Raw genomic sequence first — 23,171 nt, forward strand, 5'->3', positions numbered from 1 at the left:
ACAACACCTTCCGCACGCTAGATAATACGGTATAACAGTAAGCTAGATGATATGCAGAATCTCATCAATTTCAAAGTTCAAATTACTCCGGTAGCTACATGATCAAGAACCGGAAGTGATAATCCGGTAGCTAGGTAGCTTAACGTGTGTGTATATATATAGTTCATATCCAGAGTGAGCTGTCACTCTGAAATTACAGAGTGAAGTTCTAATTTTAGCATACTTTTCAGTCAAATTTTTTCATCATAAGTGATTTAATATTTAGATATGTTATTCAAGATCATCTCTACAAAATTTCATCCAATTTGGTTATCGTTAAGGTATTGAAATTAGATTAAATCAATGAACGAATTAAATCTGTTCAATGTAAACCGTTCATGAAAATCTCAATTTTGAAAGCTCAAACCATTGTCAAATTGGATGAAACTTTACAGAGATGATCTTGAATAACATACCTATTAAATCATTTGTGATGAAAAAATTTGATCGAAAAATATGTTAAAATTAGAACTTCACTCTGTAATTTCAGAATGAAGGTTCACTCTGAATAGAGACTGTATATATATGGCCATTCTAGTGAGGGATCCATTTTTTGGGTTTAAAAAAGGGATAGGTCACTTGACCAATTTCTCGATTATATTTTCAAATCTTCACCGTTTAACTTCTAGATTCTAATGTATAGATTACATCTGTAAAATTTCAGCCAAAATGGAGATGTTTAAGACATTCAAAATTGGAATTTAAACTTATAAACATGAACGGTTCCGGTTTGACAAATTTGGTGCGTCCATTGTTTTCACCAAGTTTGATATCTTAACGATCACAATTTTAGCTGAAATTTTACAGAGATGATCTACACATTAGACTCTAAAATTTGAACGGTGAAGATGTGAAAATGTAATCGAAAAGTTGGTTAATGAGCTATCCATTTAAAATACTCAAAAAAGAGATCCCTTAGTGGAAAGGAAACTCATATTTTCCTTTATCGATTAGTCAGGGCTCTTGATGTTTAAAGTCATATTTTAGGTTATAATCTTTTAACTTTGTCACCTTGATCTCATTTGAGAGTATTGGAGTGATGTACATCGGGTGACAAATATTTATCAATGGCCCCAATCGGCTTTTTCTGGTGATCGAGGCTAAACACTGCAATTTCTGGAACCTTAGTGCCCTACACAGGCTGGATACATATTCTTTTCATGAAGAATTCCACAATGTCAATACTCGTAAGAGAATAGCGCATAATGCAAACTTTTCTGCTTTGGCACTACTTTTGTCCTTCCATTTCTTCGTTCATTCCATTGCCGTAGTTAGCATGAATTAGCATCATAGAAACATCAGATTAGGATAACAATTATTAGACCAATGCATGTGACTCTAAATCAACGTTGAAAATGCATACACGCTTTGTGAAACTATAATTCTGTACGTGCCCGTGACAGACAATGGTCCAATCCTATCTGAACTGGGGGCCTCTCCTAAAGCTACACATCAATCTCTTCACAGATACGAATCATTTGATATGCAATCTAGTATTGTGCAAGAAGTTGGTAAACTAAATCTGAACAACTTGTTGATTGAAGATTTAATTAGTACTCAACAGTCCCATGAAAATTCAAACATTCACATTACTGTTAACATTCTCACAAAGATCACATCCATGATAAGTCTGTTAGAATCATATTAATTTGGTATAAATTGAAGTCATGAATCTGACTATTTTCATTAATCTTAACTAACCTTGTTACATTTCTTTTTATGAAACAATATTTTAGTTCGGACATAAAAATTCTTTGATCTGCCACATAAATTAAGCACCAGTAGTGCAGGTAATGTTACCTGGTATTTGTCTCTACTTAAACATACTTTTCCTTTCTAATACTTATCAATAATAGATGAGGTTATGCAGCTGCAAATCCTGCAATTAGTAATGTCCCTGTCATGACAGCTTCACCAGTTCTACCATCACAGGCATTCATCCTACAAACCAAAGATGAAAATGACGATCACCCAGATGCTAGTTAGGCAACATCTCCAACATAGTTGCCCTCAGTTCCATATAATTATCCAGTACACACAGGTTTAGGTTCTTTCTGCAAATAAACCAATTTACCCTGCATTGTAATCTTCACGATGAAATTTACCCTTCATCTAGGTGGTCAAATAATATGAGGGCACATCAGAATGGCAAGTATAATAAAACTGCCCTAGTTCGCTAATCAGATTGGTCCAACTCCTATAACGTGGTATGCTCTGAAGGTCAATATGCTATCTGCAGTCCTTGCTTGCACAATTATCAAGTCCTGCAAGTACCTAGAATAACCAATGACCGAGTTTAAGAATGACGATCAAGTTAATACTTCCAAAAACTATTAGCAGACAATCGAAAACAATAGTATTATCAATCCTAGAAATCATCACAATGACATGTGTGAGAATGTGAAATAAATACACATATCAAAGCAGCCTTTGCAACTGTGATGGTGTCAAAAACGAAAGAATGAAACCTCTAGTGTCAGGTCATGTAGGAAATTTTTTAATACATGAAGAAAATGAGTGATCTCATGGATAGGAAAAAACCTAAAGAACATGTGAAGCCTCTAGCTTTGTTTTCTTTCTAATCTTTCCCTCCTCCATTGGCAACGGTCATTTTTTTGTCTGTAGCAGAAATACAAACAAAAAAGGGTCCCCATTGAAGCCTTGGCTGGAGCAGAAGTCACGGGGTTGTTCATCTAAACCTCCAAGACTCTACAGGTAGTTCTTCTGCTAGTACACAATAATATGATTTATATCTCTCTCGTTATCTATATCTCTCCCTCTCTTTCTCTTATCCCAGAAAACTATGTCCTCTTTTTTTTTCTTATGAAAATCAACTTTGTCGGTAACTCAATGGAAGCTGTAGCAAGCTGTTCTACAATTGCTTTGGTTTCATCTCATAATCAAGAGAGATTAGACCTCAAGTCCATCCGGGCGGTTGTCATATCAATCAATCAGTGCATTCTCAAACTCATAGCAAATGCCAAAACTAGAAACTCTATAAGGGTGAGATGTACCTCCAAGCTTCAAAATCAGAAACAGGATTTCTTCGAGTTCTCTGACCAGTCAGTCATATCAAATCTTTACTGGGGCATTGACAGCATTGAGGAATCAATTACCGCTGAATGGCCTGAAGAGAAAGCCGCTCAGCTGAGGAAGGCAGAGCAGATGCTACAAGTGCCTGCGCTGCTTGATGAGGATGGAGTCACAGCTGGAATTTCCAACAGTTATCTGGTGTGTTGCTCATACTTTTACCTCTCTGTGGTTCGAAAACTCCAAAAGGATGAGTGGCAGGTTGCATTGCATTTCCTACAGGCCGTGCTGGTCTCCCCGAGACTTGTTCAGACAGAATTTGTACATGACCTTTATGAAAGTTTATTCCCAGCCTGCGCCGGTTCTGATAGACAAGAAATAAGAGCGAGTAAGAGCTTGGAGTCAAATGACAAAGATGAAGCAATAAGGCAGATGACAAGGATATACAGAGATTGGTTGATGTATTATAAGGTCATGCTATACGGAGAGACTCGTCAGGGTCAAGGTGGAAAATACAGTGACATTTTGTCCCCTGACAAAGAATCAATATATTATCTGTAAGTTTTTCCAGATACTGTTTGTCACAATATTCATGATAATTCAATGAGTGATGTCTCAAATAGAATCACAATCAAATTTCAACCATTGAACCAATGTATACTATACCTCTACAAATTACTCCAACTCCTATACAGCAGAAAATTCAAGAAAACATGTATCATCTTCTACCACAACTCAAGGATGGAAGACTGATTATGCAGCAGAGAGTAGAACTGTAGAAGTATTATTCACAATGATATGTATTGATTTATTAAGAGTTATTTTGCTTCTTCTGAACAGGCATGAGAAATCAACAAGGTTGGACTACTCAAATAAAAATGAGCATGACCACAGCTTGCACACTCAATGGAATGTAAGCGCTGTCCTATACTAGCATAATTTCATATATAGCATTAGTTTGAAAATTTATATTCTCTTATGAACTTCTGTATAGGTTCCAAGGTTACATATATTTTTGATACTCTAAATAGGTTGTATGAGCAAAACTTCTTTTCATTCATTTGAGTTGTTTGCTATGACACTCAATGCAGTATGGAAAGGTGCACCATTTTGACCCTCAAGAAGATATCCTCATAGAAGATGAACTGAAAACATCCATCCACATTTCAGAACTTGAAGAATATGTAAAACCCACAAATGTCTTTAATCAAGCTACAGAGCTTAATGTTAAAACTAGAGAGCCCCTGAGGCATTCAAGTATTAAAAGACTCCAAGATGTGCTGAATGACTCTCAATCAGACTCACCAACTTCAGTGGAATCATGCTCTCATCATTCAGCTTATGACATTGAGTCAGAGGTTTATTCATTACTATCTAAACTAGAATATGCATATTCTCTCTGACTATGATATAGATATCTGTGTAAGTTAAGTAAGTATTACTTCAAGAACTATAATTCCATAACGTTCACTTAGCTCTTTGTGAAGCAGGTCGTTGATGGAGGTGAGTGCTCAACCAGAACTGCAAGTGTAGATGCAGATTTTCCCGAGTAAGAAATTCATGATAGAATTGGTGACACTTAATTTCATCTACCCATTTTTATTTGATTATCTTTTGCTAGACAACTTAATATCAGAACCTCATTATTTTTTCTAACTTACAAGCACTCACCTGTACAGGAGACTGCAGGGTTCTAGTTCCACATCAGACCAGGAGTGCAAAGCACTATCTTTTTCACGAGTCTGTCAGGATCCCATCCCTAACAAAGTCATTCAAGTAAATAATTCTATGACTCTTTCAAGGAGATTTACAAATTCCATCAATGGTTTACTAACAGTTTCAGAACATAGAGATAAAAGATCAAAGACCCTTCAGAATTCATATCTACAAAAGGAGTGTGCATCTCAGCGGAACTATAGGATCAACCAAAGGGATCGCCAAAGAACTGTTGCAAGGAAAAAACATAGTTCTCATAGCCAGGAAAGCTCTATTGAACTTCACCTACAGTCCACAAAAAGTTCAAAAAGTGAACTACTGAGTATTACTGAAAAAGCAATTTCAAAACTATTTCACTGGGAAGGATTGGGGAATTGGGATGAAGATTATGCTGTAGAAGTTACAACAATATATCAAATACTATGCAACAAAAAAGGAGAAAAATGTGTTGTCTTGAAAGACATGATATTGGATCAACTGCTCATAGGCATTTCAGCTTCTAAGGAGGAGAAAGTGATAAAGGTCTCAGTGTCTATACTAACTACTATTGTTGCAGCTAATAAGTCAGTTATTGAGGACATCAAGAAGAAAGGTCTGCAGTTATCAGATTTGGCAAGTGCTCTAAAAAGAAATGTTCATGAGGCAGCAATACTGGTTTATCTAATGAATCCATCTCCTACTGAAATTAAGACTTTAGAACTTTTACCTGCATTGTTGGGGGTCGTGTGCTCTCCAAAAAGTTATAAGGGTAGGCCAGCATCACTGCCAACACCGCTGACAGCATCACTAATGATTATTGGAGTTTTAGTATCTTCATTTGACCATGCCACAAATAATGTGCACATGGCTGAGATCAGCTATCCCAAAGTTCTTCATGGGCTCCTCGATGTTGCAAGAGAGAGTAACATTGAAGAATTGATCTCCTGGGCCACTATTCTTGTCAAATGCATACAGTATGACGGTAACTGCAGAAGATATATATCAGGATTAGCTCCAATGGCTCCATTTTCTCGTCTACTAGAATGTAAGATGAAGCATGCCAGGTGCATAGCGCTGGAATTTTTTCATGAAGTTCTCTGCACTCCAAGGTATGAAAGTATGCTTAAAATTCCAATGTCCTGAATATGTTATATGATGACAATATTTAAAGTTAGGAACAAAATTAAAAGTGCACGGTTTTCGTCATGAGACACAAAATTCTATCACTCTTTAGTTTATGCAATTCAATTTCTCTGGTCTTGTTGGTAGACCTTCATGCATTCACATCAAATGAGAGTTACATAAGTATAACATCATACATACGTCTACAGACAAAATTCTATTGGACTCTTAAGTTCATGAAATTGAATTTCTCTGTTCATGCATGCATTCACATCACATGAGAGCAACATATGTATAACTTCAGAACTATGATGAACCCAATAAACAGTCGTAACTAGAATTTTTTAGATCACCGGTAATCGATATTGTAATTTCTGTCAGAAAGGGCATACCATGCGAGGTTTTATTAAAATGCGAGTAACTTCGGGCGTTTGAGTTTCATAGCAATTATAGTCGTATATCCTTCTACAACATTGTACTTTCACTTTCTCAGGTCATCAGCTACTGCATTGTTGCAGAGGCTGCAAAAAGAAGGAAGCACAAACATTATGAACTCTCTCATGCTTTGTGTCCAACAATTGCAACCTGAATACCAGCTTTTGGCAGCAAATCTGCTGCTTCAGTTAGATACACTAGTAAGTATTTATTTCAGAAACCATGTATAGGTAGGCAAGTAGTAATATTTGATGGACAAATATGCATATTTAAATGATGTGTATGTAATGGACTTAATTGTCATGTGTAATGGATATTAGCAGGATAACTCCTACTGTAAGAGTGCATTCAGAGAAGAAGCTATGCAGGTTCTTCTCAACTTAGTCGCATCTGAAGAAAGTTCCACCACACAGAACTTATCTGCGTTCATCTTATCAAATCTCGGTGGAACATATTCATGGGAAGGGGAACCATATACTGTAGCATGGTTGGTTAAAAAGGCAGGTGTGACTTCCTTGTATCAAAAAAATATGATAAAAGGTATACATTGGCTGGATGATTGCTTAGAGGTGAGCTTTAATCAAATATGCTGTTATCTAATACAGAAACATATCAGTATAGTAGCACAATGAAGCAATAAAAGAATATGGCATGAATTTACAGGATGCTGGCACAGACTCATGGTGCAGCAAAATTGCCAGAAGCATCATTAACATTGGGAATCCTGTCTTTCATTCTTTAGTGAAGGGTCTTAAGAGCACAACAAGGAAGGTTTCTAGGGACTGTCTAATAGCCATAGCATGGCTTGGGTTTGAAATTGCAAAGAGTCCAGAAAGCATCAGATATTCAGCCTGTGAGATCTTACTTAGTGGAGTTGAGCAATTTTTGCATCCCGGAATGGAGCTAGAAGAACGAGTTCTAGCCTGTCTCTGCATATATAACTATGCTTCTGGAAAAGGTAAGTTATTGTGACTGAACAGAAAATCTAGAAAATATGTAAGTGGTTGGAAACTCAACTGATAGGAGGAGTACTTTTAAAAGAAATCTACTTTAAAAAAAGCCAGAAGATACTCCAGCATATCTCTAACAAAATAACCTATGTCAAGAATTTCAAATTAGCAACATAAGAGTGAATAGTCTCACTTTACTGCAAGCAAACTTAAGCAATTCCATCATGTAGGGATGAAGAAACTAACACATTTCTCGGAAGGAGTGAGAGAATCACTAAGACGCTTATCACATGTAACCTGGATGGCAGAAGAGCTACATAAAGTAGCTGATTACGTTCTGCCAAACCGATCAGTAAGTACTCAACCTTGACTCAACAGCTTGGGTTATATGTAATCATTTTAAAATCCCTTAGAAGAAAAAATAAGCATACACAACATTCAGTTAACTTTTTTTAGTTATTTTTTAATTAATTTTTGTCCTTTTATTATGTTGAGTATCAAATGCAACTAAATAAATACCACCTGATGTTTTCTTGGATTCATTATCATGGTGAAGCAGCGAATATCTTGTGTTCATACCCAAATTCTTGAGGTTGGAGTCAATTTCAGTGGAGCAGTACGTGCCCTCATGTATTACAAAGGATTTCTTCATGGTGGCTACTCAGATGGTTCTGTGAAGGTAAGGATGACATATCATGTCCATCCCACAACTGTTTTTGGTTATTGCACGTCTATAATGTACATGATTTTCTAACAGAAAATGGCAATTATGTAGTCTTGCTTTTGGTCACGAGTTTACTTTCATATTCAATTGTTAAGTTATGCATCTAGAAGGGTAAAGTTACTTATTAGGAGCATGAGGCACCTTTACCACAAGCTGCTGGAAGCCAAAAAACTTAATTTTGAGTGGCTTAAGAATCTAAACTAATGCATATGGATGCATCAAATAGGTCTGGAACATAAAAGGACAATCAGCCTCACTTGTATGGGACATGAAGGAGCACAAAAAGGCAGTCACATGTTTTTCACTTCTTGAATCCAAGGACAGCCTTTTGAGTGGATCACTGGACAAAACTATCAGGGTATGGAAAAACTATAGTGCAGGAACGCTCTCTTTTCTTCACCATGAACACATAAGTAGCTATGAGAAACTGCAACCTAATTCTACAGGTCTGGCAAGTGGTCCACAAAAAAATGGAGTGCACTGAGGTGATAGAAACCAAGGAACCAATTCGGCATCTGAATACATGTGGGGACATGATATTTGCATTAACGCGCAGCCATGGGATTAAGGTAAATCAGGATGGTTGTTTTCCGCTATTGGAAATGACGTCTATAAGTTATACACTTATACCTGAAGAACAGGAACCTAAAACTTCAGCTGTCCTTTGGACTAAGACTAAAACATGGCAACTTAGGATCAACAAAAAAAAATTAACTAGAAATGACTGCCTTTTCCAGGTGTTTGATGCGTCAAGAAAGGCCAAAGATATTTGCACAAATAAAAAGGTGAAATGTATGGTGGTGATTCAGGGAAAGATTTATGCAGGATGCAAGGATTCAAGCATACAGGTTGCTTTAACATCAGAACTCGAGCACAAATTTAAACAGCATTAGGTGATATCTCACATTCTCACTGTTTTCAGGAGTTGTCTACAACAAGCAATCGAGCACAAGAGATCAAATCAGCAGCAAAATTTTGGAACCTGAGACGGAGACCCATAAATGCAGTTGTCACTTATAAAGATTGGCTTTACAGTGCAAGTTCAACCGTGGAAGGTTCAAACTTGAAGGTAAGGAAATACACTTAGAATCTCATTCTAAAAGAGAAAAGGCTCCCACTGATTGAAGAGAGTGTGCAGGAATGGAAAAGACACGGCACACCCCAAATGTCACTTAAAACCGGTAAAAGAGAAAAGGTGATGGCAGTGGGAATAACAGAAGACTTCATATACCTCAACTGCAGCTCATCGACAAACAGCATCCAGGTAAGCTTAGCTTGTCACATAAACAACAACAACAACAATATTACTAAGCCCCAAAACTCATGAGCAAATTCTACGAATTCCAGATATGGCTAAGAGGGACACAACAGAAAGTGGGGAGAATTTCAGCAGGCAGCCGGATCACGAGTATCCTCACAGCCAATGACATTATCTTATGTGGTACCGAGGCCGGCCTAATCAAGGTTTGTTCATTACTCAAACATCTAACACCTCAACAAATACAGCTGCTACATTATGATATATGCAATGATATAAATCCTAATTTTTCCGATAATTTTGAAACTAAAACAGGGATGGATCCCTCTGTAGCACCAAGTTTCAACAACCAGTCAAGTCAACAAGGATGGGCGATGTGTAATATAAAAATATAGAAACCTTTGCAAGGTATGTAAAGAAGAGCTACTGGGGCAATACAGAGATGAGATTATTTGTATAGGGACACCAATGCCATGTCCTCGTGTATCACAATTTATAAATAGCTTCAAATAAAAAACCCAACGGTCTAACCGTACAATCCGAATCTCCCGTACTAATCGCACATCTGTAAATCCAAAAAGGATAAACGACGCCGTCGCACCGCACCAAGTTGCGCGCTTTCTGAGATGAGAGAATCAAACCATCCCAGAAAGAACATTCAAAAATGTGGAAGAGAGAGAGAGAGAGAGAGCAAAGATACTCGCTTTGAGTCAGGGGCAAATAAGTAATTTGACAAAATTGAACAGTTTATGCGATTGTAAAAGCTGAAGCGGAGAAAAAGGAGGAGGGAGGATGGGGGAAGACGAGAGAAAAGAAGCAGCGATAGCATCGACGGCGGTGTTGCAGCCCAATTTCAAGCCCAAAGGCCTTACGCAACAGCAGCTCTCCAAGTTTCAGGTACTCCTTTTTTTTTAACCTTACTCATATCTATTTTGGAGACCCGATTGGTGAATTTGAGTACTTGTTTTGTGAATGGCTTGATATTTATTGATTGGCTTGTATTGAATTACGTGTTTTCTGGGTAGTTTCTGGTAATTTGAAGCTGGATTAAAAGGAGGCAACTTGTGAACTAGTATTGAAGTTTTAATGGGGATATTATTTATATATAGTCTCTTTGAGTAGGTTATAGGTATGAGTTTGTGAAAGAAAAAGAAAAGGTTGAAAATTTGGATATGAATTGGAGGTGCATTAAAAAATTGAAATGCTTTCGGCTTTTGGGATCGGCATGTACAGACTAGAGGGAAAACTGTCTTATTCTGCATAGGTGCTGCAGAAAGCTTACAATGCTGTTAAGGTATAAGCTTCTCTGGAGTAATGGAACACTCCTTGCTCTAACAGTGTCCATGGCTAGAATCATTTTTCTGATATTTCCATTTAAGTTTTTGAAATGGTTTCTGCCGAAGATGTTGGATTAAAAATTCTGGGGTTTTAGGGTAATCTTTTTTTTTTTAATGAAAATTTTCTTAGGCTTGTTTGATGTACCTTGTTCAGCACTGTAATTACTTCTGAATTTTCAAGCACTTGCACATTGCAGGAGCTGCACAGGAAGCGTTTACAGATAAAGTCAAAATCAAAGTTTGAAAAGAAACCAAAAGCTGTTACTGGAAAATTTCATCGCAAGAACCACAAAGAAACAGACTTGACGATTCAAGATTCAAGCATGAGTGTTGAAGATTCAACTGTTCCTAAATCTGAGAGCCACAATAATGGAAGCAGCTCATCAGGACAGCAAGAGGATGCACCAAAAAAGCGCCAGAAGTTACATTGGGGGCTTGACACAAAGGAATGCTGGGAAAGGAAAGCAAACATGTAAATATGTCCCTCAATACAGCATCCGGGGTCCTGAATTGGTGTTCTTTTAGAGTTGCAATGCAACTTAGTCAGTTGATCACAGATCTGAAGAAAACTTTTACCATCAACTTTGTCATGTGGCTAGAAGATACTTAAGTAATAGAAGGAAGGCATTTACCTTCAATGCCAGGTATTTTATCACTGTACTCTTGTTAATTTTAGAGTAGCAAACCCGGTCAAATTGCACAAGTGTAGATCAATGAAAACAAGCATTCAAGTGGCAGCTCCATGTGCATGCAAATTCGCCATTGATGATGTTAGGTATTTTCCTTTTTCATTGTAGTAGCTAGTGAAACTGGGAACTGCTTTTCTATGTTACTTCTACTGAGATGGTACTTGGACTATCATATGATGAAAACTAGTAGTCATTGGAGCATCTTTAATAGATTACTTCTGCTTAGGAACCTATGCGACTTGTGATGCATGTTCGAATTGTTTTACATGATCCATGAATGCTCTTTGAACTATTGAAAAGAACGCTGCCAGGCAGCTCATTTTTTTTAGCCCGCATCGATTCATTGGTGTGGTTAATTCAAGTATGCCAGATTTTAGGTGGGGAAATTTTTGTCAATAAATTGGCTTTCTTTTTGGTCTAATTGTTAACAAATCGGCTGGATGTATTTCTTTCTGATAAGTCAACATGCGTATCTGTCAATAATCTTAGCATATGGAAGAAAACTAACTGTTTCATCATGATCATTTACTATGAAGACCGATGGTTACAAACATCATTTGCCCTCTTTTGTGGGACCCATGCATGAGCCACGTCATGAAATGAATGGTAGTGACGGAAATTGGATGGAGATATCTTATTGATAGTAAAAAAATAGTTGAGGGATAATTTTATCAATTTTAAAAGTGAGGGATCAAACTGACTTTGTCAGAGTTTAGAGACCGTTAGTGAATTTTGCTCTAAGTTTTAATACATCGCGGATTTTAGCCTCCGAGGTGAGATCTTCCCGTCCTGAAGCCTCTATGCTGCGCTCTTCATGGTTGTTTTGTTTTCTGCGTTCAAGACTGTGATGACTTCTGATTTCTTATACTCTTGTACATTTGTACGTAGGAGCTGATTACCGATAATAAGGTCAAAAATCAAAATCAAACTTTGAAAAGCTGATACCGGAATATTAATCTCACGTACTGCAAGAAATACAAACCAAGCAAGAGACTCGACAAATAAAGAGTCGAGCGTAAGTACTGTGACTACTGTCGAAGATTCAGAGCTGTTCCTAACCCTGAAGATGCAACCACAAAAATGGAAGCAGTTGTTTATCACACCAAGAGGATGCATGCACCAAAGAAGAACGTCTATCACAATTTGGCTTGGACCAAACATCTTCCAAGTTCCAACACACAGTGACATTTCTAGGCAGCTGTCTTCAAAAGCAGTTGCGATTTGTACGTAGGATATCTTGTTAGAAAATGCCGCAAAATGCTCAAATTTAATGAAATATTATAACAGAAAATAATCTCTTTTCAACTGTGATAGTCCGAAGGAGACAAAAAAAATGAAGATAGAGATTTGATGAAAAACCTAATGAAGTGCTGATATATATGATGCCTTAATTTAGCTGATATGCATCTGTATGTGGTTGATGGGTACAACTACAATTTGTAATCGTGAGTTAGGTTTCATGTCTTCAGAAATCACGGCCAACAATCCAAATTTCAGTAGTTGAGCTGCAGAGAGAGAGAGAGAGAGAGAGAGAGAGATGTATTGACGAATTTATTTCCAATATATTTACTTAATAGTCATTCATGAAGCGTGATATATAGTTTAGTATTTCGGAAACTAATTACGTATACGAGTTTTCAGTGCTGAAATCTCTGTCAAGTGCAAATCTCATGATCGAAAGTACGTTGTAACTATCGCTTCATACCAAATAACAATTATAAATACCTGTATAGCTTGTGCTACAGCTTCATATCATTCCACCATGGATGTTCGTCCTTTTAGTTTAGCCTATGGAACACTTCTTGTGCTTGTTCCTGTGCTGCTGCTTTGTTCAACACTAGTGAAGGCTCAGTCGACAATGGATTTATGTTCAACTGTGTACGAGGAATTTAGCCTTTGCCTCGCTTTTGTAGCAAACCTAGATCCTTTTATAAGGCAGGATTGTTGTGATGCCATAACAAGAATAAACTCTTTAGCACGACGAGAGCGTAGTGCTCCCCGGAGGATATGTCAATGCATTAAGGACATATCTTATTGGACCGGAGTTCGTTACAATTTCCTTCGAATTTCAGAGATTCCGTATTCATGCTCGCTCCATCTTAGTTTTCCCATTTCTGATAGCATGGATTGCTCCAAGTATATACTCTCTCTCTCTCTCTCTCAGATCTGTTTGTTAAAATGTTGAATTAAAATTGACCAAGATTTTTCATCTTTGTGCAGGATTTGATCGGCAACGCTAATAAGTTTCACCATAATGCGAAGATGATAAGCCGCATGGATATATGATAATCTCGTAATGATATCCTACTAGCTCTTCAATAGATGTAACATGTATCGGTTCAACATTTATTAGTAATGTACATGTATCATGTAACTAATAACATATCCATTCGCTATAATGAAGAAATATATATTACAATATTTCTTGCGTCTAATTACATTGTTACATCAGAAAAGCATAATGAACATAATGTTGTAATCACAATCTAAAATCTAGAAAGAATGATTTAACTAAAATCTTAATATACTTGAATGTATGCTATGCATCTGAAACCCTATAATTGAGTCCACTCAAAATGCAATAGCGATCACATAATAATGCATTTCAATTTTTTTAAATCCAAATTGTATAACTTAATGGGAAATATAATCGGGAAAATTATGATCAAAACGACGTCGTATGTATCATAAGGATTTTACCTCCCCAAATAGTCAGGCACATAAAGCCTCGACTACTCTTTTTCTCTTCTCTTTCTCTTTCTCTCTGAAGCTCTAAAGCCCTAGGTCGCGCCATATTCTCCGACGACGACGATGCCCGGTCCCACTTTAGAGATGGAGCGAGTAGAGCCACAGTCGCTGAAAAAGCTCTCTTCCAAATCGCTCAAGCGAGCTCTCGATCTCTTCGCTCCCCTCCATTCTCAACTACCTCCTCCCGATCCCGAGAGGTACCTCCATTCGCATCTCCCTGTAATTTTCCGATAATTTTACCCTAATCTTTTTGTTGCCGTAGGTTAATTTTCTGTGTTTCTTATTGTGTGCAGTAAAAAGATTCGCATGAGCCACAAGGTTAGTTAGTGAAATTTTTGTATTAATTTTTACACATTTTGAAGCTTTGGAGTTATTAATTTGAAGTAAAAAGTTGCGCATTGTGATTTGGATTTTATTGAGTTTTAAAGGTTGGTGTTGAGTATGGAGGAATTGTACCCACAGCTAGTCAGAAGCCGGCTCGTGCTGCTGATCCCGGTGCTCCCAGTCGTGGACCGGCGGGGCCTTCGAATGCCCTTGCCCTTCCAGGTATTGTTTTCGGCAGTGAAATTTCGAGGAATTAGGAATGTAACTAAATCGAATGATGTGGGAGTTTGATTACAGTGGCGTGGTCGAAGTTTACGATACTTGTATGGTGTTTCAGATTTTGTGGATGTAGGAAGTATTGAATGCTGGTTTAAATGAGAGACTGTATCTATATGTTTTTTTTCTATTGACACTGAAACTTGCGCTGGGAATTGTTGTCTGGTCTAGTATTTAACTATCGTGTTGTGTCTTGTAGACTCTAGAAGTGTAAAGACGGAACCAGCTCAAAATGCTTTGGTGGTTGGTCCTTCAGCACCAAAGGAACCGTAAGTAGTGTCTTTCTTTCTTGCTTTATAGTTCTGTTATTATGCATTATCTTGAGGAAGATCGGTAGGCATTGGATGGTTTCTAATGTATTTGTTTAAATGCTCTATGCTGCTCATCAATTATCCTCTTCTCAAATAAATGTTTATGATGCCCTATTTTATATTCTGTTTCTTACTAAAGACACAATTGATCATGTAGTGAATTGTGATTTTTGCTTTATTTATTTATTTATTTATGCAGGAGTCATATTGGAATTTCGGGTAAAGGCACTTTAGTTGTTTCTGCTTCAGGATCATATGAGAGGTTTGAGATTTCTCCCTCTCTGAATTTTTTAAATGCCCGTATAATATCCAAGTTGATCTGGGGATCCATTTTTTTTTATTTCTCCTTCCAGATTGCGGTTCATGTGTAAGAGCTTTGAACACTTGAAATAAGTAGGACTTTATGCATTTCTTGCATGTATAGTTGGCAGTAACATATTTGCGCTATTAGTTGAATCTTAAGAATCTACATAGACAAATTTGTTCAGAGAGTTAGATATACTTGAAGAGTAAAGTATTTGTCACAATGTAATACTGATGCTTTTGTATCAAAGTGGTTAGAATCATCAATGTATTTTAGTTATTGTAATGACTCTTTCCATCAAGAAGACAAAGAGAATCCATGTGAAGTCAAATACTTTTCTCAGTTTAGTTTTATTCAAGTACTGAATTTCTACACGTTTTGCTTCCATCATGAAGAGTTCCACTTATATTAGTTGGTCATGTGCTTCTAAGGTGTTGTAAGATTGAACTTTTAGTTTCGCTTGCTGATATTATAGGGCAGTAGAAATGTTAAATATTAGAAGCTGCCTCATGCTCTATATTATCTTTTTACATGTCTTTAACTTGTGATGTTACTACTATGAAAATATGGTCATCTTTCTCTTTAACAGTTAATTTTCCTCATTAACAGGAACCCATCAACATCAGCTATAATGGAAAGAATTTCCAGTAGATGGCCGCGTCCGGAGTGGCATGCTCCTTGGAAGATTTACAGGGTAAGAATATTGTAATTGTTTAATTGTAGAAGGGAAATCAGTGGAGACTTCTATATTTGGGGGAATGCCATATTACTTATTAGAGGGACATGATTAGGGACCAAAAGTCAATTCACTTTATAAGAGTTCCAACCTCTGTTGTGTTTTATCCTTGGTTAAACTGTTCCAAAGTAGATATTATTTTATCGTATATGGTTTGGCTGGTTTTATTTTTCTAACAAAATGAGTGGCCTGCACTTTGCCCCTCTTTGTTCAGTTGCATTGGCTTGTACGACATTGTAACATTTGTACGTTTCCAATGTATAGGTTATCAGTGGCCACTTGGGATGGGTGCGCTCTATTGCTTTTGATCCAAGTAATAAGTGGTTTTGTACAGGCTCCGCAGATCGTACAATAAAGGTATTGAAATTTTTGCTTCTCTCAAGTTGGTTTCTCTCTGTTGCTTTATGTGTGGATCACATTTTAATTAATCCATTATATTGTTCCGCTTCAGGTCTTCTTGTAAGATCACACCCTGCTCATTGTGTTTGTTGTTGTTGTTGCCTCTTTCTTTTCTCTTAATTTTTTCCTTCTGGCTCTTTTCTTGTCATATCAGTGGATGAGGTAGAGGTTAAATGTTTCAGTTCTCATATGAGGCATGGATACGATATTGAAAGTAGTTCTTGTACTTTATTTTATTTTTTTAAATATTTGCCCTTTCATAGATTCTTCATAATATATCTTTTTATTATATTCATTGTTTGTTCACAGTTATGGGACGTGGGAACTGGACAGCTACAGCTTACACTGACCGGACATATTGAGCAAATTCGAGGTTAGTTTCAATGTTGCTAGTGTTTGTGTAATTTTTATCAACTCTAACTATATGCGTCTATGATTCTGTTGGTACATTAAGGGCTTGGTTTTTGCAGGCCTTGCTGTTAGTAGCAGACATACCTATATGTTCTCTGCTGGTGATGACAAACAAGTTAAATGCTGGGACCTTGAGCAGAACAAGGTAGGAATTTTTATTAAATATTGAAAACCTCACTGTGCTCTTTATACGATGCTGTTAATTACAACATATCTTATGTGCAGGTTATCCGTTCATACCATGGTCATTTAAGTGGCGTTTACTGCTTGGCTCTTCATCCCACTCTCGATGTTTTACTTACTGGGGGTCGTGATTCAGTATGCCGGGTATGTATCGGTTCAATTTAGATCACAACCTAACATAGTGAAGGAAATCCAGTTAGGGACTAAAACTATTACTGTAATCTGTATCAGAATGGTTAAACTTTTTCTTTGATATAATACCATTTGTAGGTCTGGGATATTCGTAGCAAGATGCAAGTTCATGCATTATCCGGGCATGATAATACAGTTTGCTCGGTTTTTACTCGGCCAATGGTATGAAGATTCTTCTTGATATCATTCTCCCCCACCCCCCTTTTATACATATTCTGATTGTAGTTAAAGTACGCATGCAGACATTTGTTTATAGAATTCAAGTTTACTTAATGATGTCAGGCTGTTGATTTGAATTTATTTTTCTTCGTTGTTAAACTTTGGGTTTTCTTTCACCTTATATGCATGTGAAAGATATATTTTCTGCATTGTGTGTCCCTCTTTTATATAGTTATAATTTAGTTAAATAATATGAATTTTTATAACTGTAGAAAAGTGTTTTGGTGAGACCATCAATCCTTGGATCCTCATGGCACATTAAAATATTAGTAGGGGAAATTGAGTTTATTGGACATCTGAATTTCTACTTCATACTATCTGGATGCACTTTGATAAAAACACCTTTTTTTTTTGCTTTAACCTCTGATATTTTTTCAGGATCCACAAGTTGTTACTGGCTCCCACGACTCGACCATCAAGTTCTGGGACCTTCGATACGGTAATTTGTTATGTCAGTTACTTAAGGTCATTTTAGTTCTGGTTTTCTCTTTCTAACTGATCTCGAGGATCACTTTATTTATCTGCAGGAAAAACAATGTCAACTATCACCCACCATAAGAAATCTGTACGTGCAATTGCACAACATCCGAAAGAGTACGTGCTATCGCATGTGTTTTGTCATGGAATGGCTTATCCCTTCCATCCCCCCCCCCCCCCCCCATTAAATTACATGCTTTGCTATTGTTTCTAACTGTGTATGTTGTTGTCTAGGCATGCTTTTGCATCAGCATCTGCTGACAACATCAAGAAATTTAGCCTTCCAAGAGGGGAATTTTTACACAACATGCTGTGAGTGCCTAATAAATTTCTATTTGGTCATATTAGTTCTCTTGTGATTTTCAATATTGCTAATAATTGTTGTGTGATTCTTTGATCAGCTCTCAGCAGAAAACCATAATTAATGCGATGGCTATCAATGAGGAGGGAGTTATGGCCACTGGAGGTATGTGTCTTCTTTATCATATTTGCTGACGGTGTAACACTCGGCAATAGGGATGAGAATAGTTATTTTCTTAGAACATGGTCATTCTAACTCTTTTCTGGTTATTTTATTTAAGGTGACAATGGGAGCATGTGGTTTTGGGATTGGAAGAGTGGTCACAATTTTCAGCAATCACAAACAATCGTACAGCCTGGTATGTTTGTTGTGTTTTTTCTATATGTATCCGCATTCCCATTATTTTTTGGTTTTGGCTGTAGCAGGAGGGTAGCTAACACCAATTTTTTTTTTTATTACAGGTTCCCTGGATAGTGAAGCTGGTATATATGCACTTTCCTATGATGTTACTGGTACAAGGCTAGTTAGTTGTGAAGCTGACAAGACGATCAAAATGTGGAAACAAGATGAAAATGCCACTCCAGAAACTCATCCTATCAATTTCAAGCCGCCTAAAGATATCAGACGGTTTTAGTTGTTCTAGCATCAAGTCTAAGCTGTTGATCTACTTGGTTACTGCACCAACCTTCAGATCTCTGGCCTTGAGGGGCTAGTACGCATCACCACCACCAAGATAATTGGAGAGCCGGTAGCCTTTGCTCCTTTTCGATGACCTTTTTGTGAACATTGTTTTGCAGTTCTAATCAAAATGTGATATTCCTGGCAACGAGATATATTTTTATTGTATCATGTAGCATAATATTGAATGCATTTCAAGGAAAAGTTGGAATCGGACTTTGAGTGGATAAATGTGAAGGACTGAAACTTTATTGTTTATAGGAACTCGGTTTTTGGCTCAAATTGACAAATTTGGATTATTGGGACATGGAATAATGATATCCTTTGTGTTGGGATTAGAAGATCCAATCGTTAATGTTCACTTTCCAGATCTATTGCTGGGCGCTTTGTGGCCTTTACTTAAGATGCAATGCAGTTTATACCAACCCATCAAACTCAAGTGGACAATCAGCAATGTGCAAAGCTTAATTTTAGTGCCATGCATCCCTGGCGGTTTAAGTAAAGAAGCTTCCTGCTTCATTGCTTCAACACCTCGTCGTAAGTTTAGAACTGCGATCAAGGACCAGTAACGATAAACATATAAGATCAGACAAATGTTTATATAGAGCCATAGAGGCTGGCAAGTCTGTCTACGGCTGAAAAACCACTAGTCACACGTGGAGATCTATTATAAGAAAATCTATTACCATGTTTTCCTGAAAGAACCTTGTACATAGCCATGTTTAATTTGACAAAGTCCTCTATGACTCAGTTTCATTACTCAATGTATTACAATCTAAGATAATTAGTAGGAGTATACAAGAGCTTTCACAATTTCTTATAGTTGAAACATTTTAAGTACACAATTGACAGTGTGATCAAAACCTTTCTTATTATATACCAGCTAGCCAAAATAAATTTTCCCATTTCATAAAATTTACAAAAATATCACCTTTCAGATTTCCATGTATAGCTGCCAACATCCAGTGGTCGTGCATCGTATTTTAAAATTGAAAGATGCACGCGCCTCCCACGCACCCTTTGGAACGATTATACGGCCATATTTCATGCATGGAAGTCCCCATGTACCGACCACTTCGACTCTTCCCTTCCACCTCAAAATAGTCCTCCCTCCTTCTCTCTCTCTCTCTCTCCCTTTCACTTTCAAGCTCTCTCTCATATCTCAAAATCATATATCAAACTCACCCACATCGGAAATATCACCCCGGAAGCCATGAACTCCGACCAGTTGGTTCATAGAACCCACCACACTCACAATGAAGAACTCCCCCAACACAACAACCCCGTTCCCGGATCACCTCTTCAAAACAAAACTCGAAACCTCCCGACAAAGCCAATCCGCTACATGCTTCGCGAGCAGCGCTTCCTCTTCGTCCTCATCGGCGTCGCCATCGCCTTCCTCTTCTTCACCGCCTTCCCTTTATCCAACCCCGAGCTAGCCTCCTCCCTCTCCTCCCCGCTCGACCCCACCCACGACTCCGGCCTACAATCCGGGTCGATCCTGCCGACCCGGCGGGTCCTCTTGGAGGGTCTCAGGTCCGTTAACGTGGGCGGGAAAGTGCCCTTGGGGTTGAAGTCGAAGAGCCAGAGGATTGTGGTGACTGGTGGGGCCGGGTTCGTGGGGAGCCACCTTGTGGACCGTTTGATTGCGAGAGGCGATAGTGTGATCGTGATTGATAATTTCTTTACCGGTCGGAAAGAGAACCTCGCTCACCATTTTGGTAACCCTAAATTTGAGCTGATCCGACACGACGTCGTTGAGCCGATTTTGTTGGAGGTTGATCAGATCTATCACTTGGCCTGCCCTGCCTCTCCCGTGCATTACAAGTTCAATCCGGTCAAGACCATTATATCCTTTCCACATTTGTCATTTCTATTTAAATTATGTGATAATATTCGGGGTAACGGCTTTAGTCATGCAGTAAATACTAAAATGGAAATCATTTTTTTTAAAACAAGGCTTGTGTTTTGATCTTTGGTCATGTGTTATATTTGTGCACGTTTAATATGATTAGCAGAAGAAAATATATGGGTTAACCAAAAAAGTGTGACATGAAATGTGACCAATGAAACATAAGTAAATGTATAACGGTGAATGAAATGTGATACATGTTAATGTTTGGGATCCTTGACTTCGTGGTTCACAAGACGAATGTGGTGGGCACGTTGAACATGCTTGGACTAGCCAAGAGGGTTGGAGCACGCTTCTTGCTCACAAGCACCAGTGAGGTCTATGGCGACCCTCTGCAGCATCCCCAGGTTGAGACCTACTGGGGCAATGTCAACCCCATCGGTAAACATCTTCACTATCTGAGTTATAACTTGTTTATATTCACCTGAGACCCCTGAGTTCAAATTTGGTTTGTTTTGCTGGATGATTGTAAATTTTGATTCTGATAAAATTCTGTTCTTATTGGCAGGTGTAAGGAGTTGTTATGATGAGGGAAAGCGCACAGCAGAGACACTGACCATGGACTACCACAGAGGCCTTGGCATTGAGGTTCTATATATTTTCTAGGACTTGACTGTCACCCTTATAAGTTCTTTCGCTGCTACTTGTTTCTATAACCTTATAATTTCATGTACCAGCTAAACAAAAGTGTCTGATGCATTGCAGGTGAGAATTGCCAGGATTTTCAATACTTACGGACCACGAATGTGCATCGATGATGGTCGTGTTGTTAGCAATTTTGTAGCTCAGGTGTGTGCTAAAAGATATGTTTTACCTATGATCTGCTGTGATAACTTCATTTTCAGCGTTCACTGCTGTCCAATAACTTTAATGGCGATGTGTTTATGAATTACTCAGGCACTGAGGAAGGAGCCATTGACAGTTTATGGTGATGGCAAACAAACCAGAAGTTTTCAATACGTTTCTGACTTGGTACATTCCTTTTCCTTTATGCTTCAAGTTCAGTTATGAGTTAAGGCACACCATTTGGTATGTTCTGATTCATAGATTCAAGCATGACTATTTCAAATCGATCTCATCAGTAACTTGAACACGATGAGATTATGACTAACTTGGTTAAGGTGGTAAAGAGAGCGAGCGTGAACTAGAGTTTAGCTTAGCTTGCGAGTGATCCCTTTACATGTTGATTACGTGATGAGTTATTGTGAGAAAAACGTTTTATACACTTGTATGCAAGAATTTCTCTCGAAGAGTAGCAAGCTTTCGTGCAGGGGAGGGATCCCTAGAGGGGGAAAATGCACAAAACTAATTTCTCCCCTTAGATTTTAGTGATTTCTAAGAGAAAGGGGTAAACTGTGTTGCACAGAATGCATCAAAGAGGATGTAAGTTTTGCAACGATGGTAACATTCATGTTCGTATTAGAATTTGTGTCTCTTCATTGCTGACAGAGAGAGATTTATGGATTCGTCACTGCAAGTAACATTGTTAGGTGTCTGTTTGACTTGCAAGTTCATGGTAGATATCAGAAGTATTACTAACGAGTTTTTGTTGTATATGTTAATGTATGATGATCACAGGTGGAGGGACTAATGCGGTTGATGGAAGGAAATCATGTAGGACCTTTCAATCTTGGCAACCCTGGTGAATTCACCATGCTAGAACTTGCTCAGGTATGCAGAGCTAACAATTCCACTGCGCGTGTGGTCAAGTAGTTTACTAATTTTGTGTTGATGTCTAAAATTGCGTCGCTTGTGTAGGTTGTACAAGACACCATAGACCCAAATGCAAGGATTGAGTTCAGGCCAAACACAGAAGATGACCCCCATAAGAGGAAGCCAGACATTTCAAAGGCGAAAGAGCTTCTCGGATGGGAGCCTACTGTGTCTCTCAGAAAGGGACTTCCTCTTATGGTTACTGACTTTAGACAGCGCATATTTGGCGATGCTAAGGACAACATGGCTGCTGAGGCAGTTTAATCTACAATGTTGCTGAATTCCATCGATTAAGTTTGATTTCTCATATATGTTGAGGTACACAGATATATAGGGAAGAAAGATATAGAGTTGCAAAATAAAGTTAGAATAAAAAGGAATTTTCTCATAGATATATGTAATGTTTATATAGGAATAAACTCGGCATGCAAGATATGCCAATGGAGTCCAGTTTGTTCTAAGAATTGTATATAGGGATAAGTTCTTTTGTTCTCTTCTACATATTCTTCTCTTCTATCTCTTGCCAAAGAAAAGATCGTGACACCAAATGCAAGCTTAAATGAAACCTACTTCAGCAACTCCATTGTTCATAAGCATTAGATACTTTGACCTCCTGAATATCCTGCTCCAGCTAACACAACGGGGATTTGAGTTTTGAGTTTTAACCAGTAGAATTGTAGAAAGCAACTCTTCAAAGCATTGTCTTAT

General features: G+C 37.8%; 5 protein-coding genes and 2 long non-coding RNA genes across 11 annotated transcripts; 5 read left to right on the plus strand and 2 right to left on the minus strand.

The window, feature by feature from the left end:
* Window positions 1-2,033: 2,033 nt before the first annotated feature.
* LOC126790587 (uncharacterized) lies at window positions 2,034-3,202 on the minus strand. Its single transcript, XR_007671750.1, has 2 exons — window positions 3,054-3,202; window positions 2,034-2,313 (listed from the first exon to the last, which is right to left on the minus strand). It is a non-coding gene; the product is annotated as an uncharacterized LOC126790587 (long non-coding RNA).
* Window positions 2,571-9,625, plus strand: LOC126790585 (putative E3 ubiquitin-protein ligase LIN-1). 5 transcript variants are annotated; one of them, XM_050516888.1, is made up of 17 exons: window positions 2,574-3,626; window positions 3,910-3,982; window positions 4,161-4,427; window positions 4,560-4,618; window positions 4,749-5,873; window positions 6,380-6,521; window positions 6,642-6,890; window positions 6,985-7,279; window positions 7,502-7,623; window positions 7,828-7,950; window positions 8,222-8,353; window positions 8,442-8,564; window positions 8,733-8,843; window positions 8,918-9,064; window positions 9,134-9,259; window positions 9,343-9,459; window positions 9,569-9,625. In XM_050516888.1, exons 1-17 carry the CDS (start codon window positions 2,782-2,784, stop codon window positions 9,584-9,586), a joined length of 4,074 nt encoding a protein of 1,357 aa, XP_050372845.1. In that variant the 5' UTR covers window positions 2,574-2,781; the 3' UTR covers window positions 9,587-9,625. The 5 variants fall into 5 exon arrangements, with proteins under 5 accessions (XP_050372844.1, XP_050372845.1, XP_050372846.1 ...); XM_050516889.1 differs by having other exon boundaries at window positions 6,645-6,890; XM_050516890.1 differs by having other exon boundaries at window positions 2,575-3,626; window positions 7,831-7,950.
* Window positions 4,932-9,960, minus strand: LOC126790588 (uncharacterized). Its single transcript, XR_007671751.1, has 3 exons — window positions 9,785-9,960; window positions 5,492-5,750; window positions 4,932-5,070 (listed from the first exon to the last, which is right to left on the minus strand). It is a non-coding gene; the product is annotated as an uncharacterized LOC126790588 (long non-coding RNA).
* A 5-nt stretch (window positions 9,961-9,965) lies between these two features.
* LOC126790586 (uncharacterized) lies at window positions 9,966-11,510 on the plus strand. The gene is made up of 2 exons (XM_050516892.1): window positions 9,966-10,150; window positions 10,788-11,510. Exons 1-2 carry the CDS (start codon window positions 10,046-10,048, stop codon window positions 11,064-11,066), a joined length of 384 nt encoding a protein of 127 aa, XP_050372849.1. The 5' UTR covers window positions 9,966-10,045; the 3' UTR covers window positions 11,067-11,510.
* A 1,531-nt stretch (window positions 11,511-13,041) lies between these two features.
* On the plus strand, window positions 13,042-13,506 carry LOC126792265 (non-specific lipid-transfer protein 13). The gene is made up of 2 exons (XM_050518727.1): window positions 13,042-13,415; window positions 13,500-13,506. The coding sequence occupies exons 1-2, from the start codon at window positions 13,042-13,044 to the stop codon at window positions 13,504-13,506; spliced, it is 381 nt and encodes a 126-aa protein (XP_050374684.1).
* A 542-nt stretch (window positions 13,507-14,048) lies between these two features.
* On the plus strand, window positions 14,049-19,135 carry LOC126789952 (protein pleiotropic regulatory locus 1). The gene is made up of 17 exons (XM_050516043.1): window positions 14,049-14,224; window positions 14,321-14,345; window positions 14,456-14,573; window positions 14,827-14,896; window positions 15,138-15,200; window positions 15,852-15,936; window positions 16,243-16,335; window positions 16,687-16,750; window positions 16,848-16,933; window positions 17,014-17,115; window positions 17,242-17,325; window positions 17,761-17,821; window positions 17,910-17,976; window positions 18,094-18,171; window positions 18,261-18,325; window positions 18,441-18,518; window positions 18,622-19,135. The coding sequence occupies exons 1-17, from the start codon at window positions 14,091-14,093 to the stop codon at window positions 18,792-18,794; spliced, it is 1,446 nt and encodes a 481-aa protein (XP_050372000.1). The 5' UTR covers window positions 14,049-14,090; the 3' UTR covers window positions 18,795-19,135.
* Window positions 19,136-20,051: 916 nt separating this feature from the next.
* Window positions 20,052-22,727, plus strand: LOC126792266 (UDP-glucuronic acid decarboxylase 2-like). Its single transcript, XM_050518728.1, has 7 exons — window positions 20,052-20,675; window positions 20,987-21,131; window positions 21,259-21,338; window positions 21,456-21,539; window positions 21,648-21,722; window positions 22,329-22,421; window positions 22,509-22,727. The coding sequence occupies exons 1-7, from the start codon at window positions 20,052-20,054 to the stop codon at window positions 22,725-22,727; spliced, it is 1,320 nt and encodes a 439-aa protein (XP_050374685.1).
* The last annotated feature ends 444 nt before the right edge of the window (window positions 22,728-23,171 follow it).

The sequence above is a fragment of the Argentina anserina genome, chromosome 4, assembly GCF_933775445.1.
Source record: "Argentina anserina chromosome 4, drPotAnse1.1, whole genome shotgun sequence".
NCBI lineage: Eukaryota > Viridiplantae > Streptophyta > Magnoliopsida > Rosales > Rosaceae > Argentina > Argentina anserina.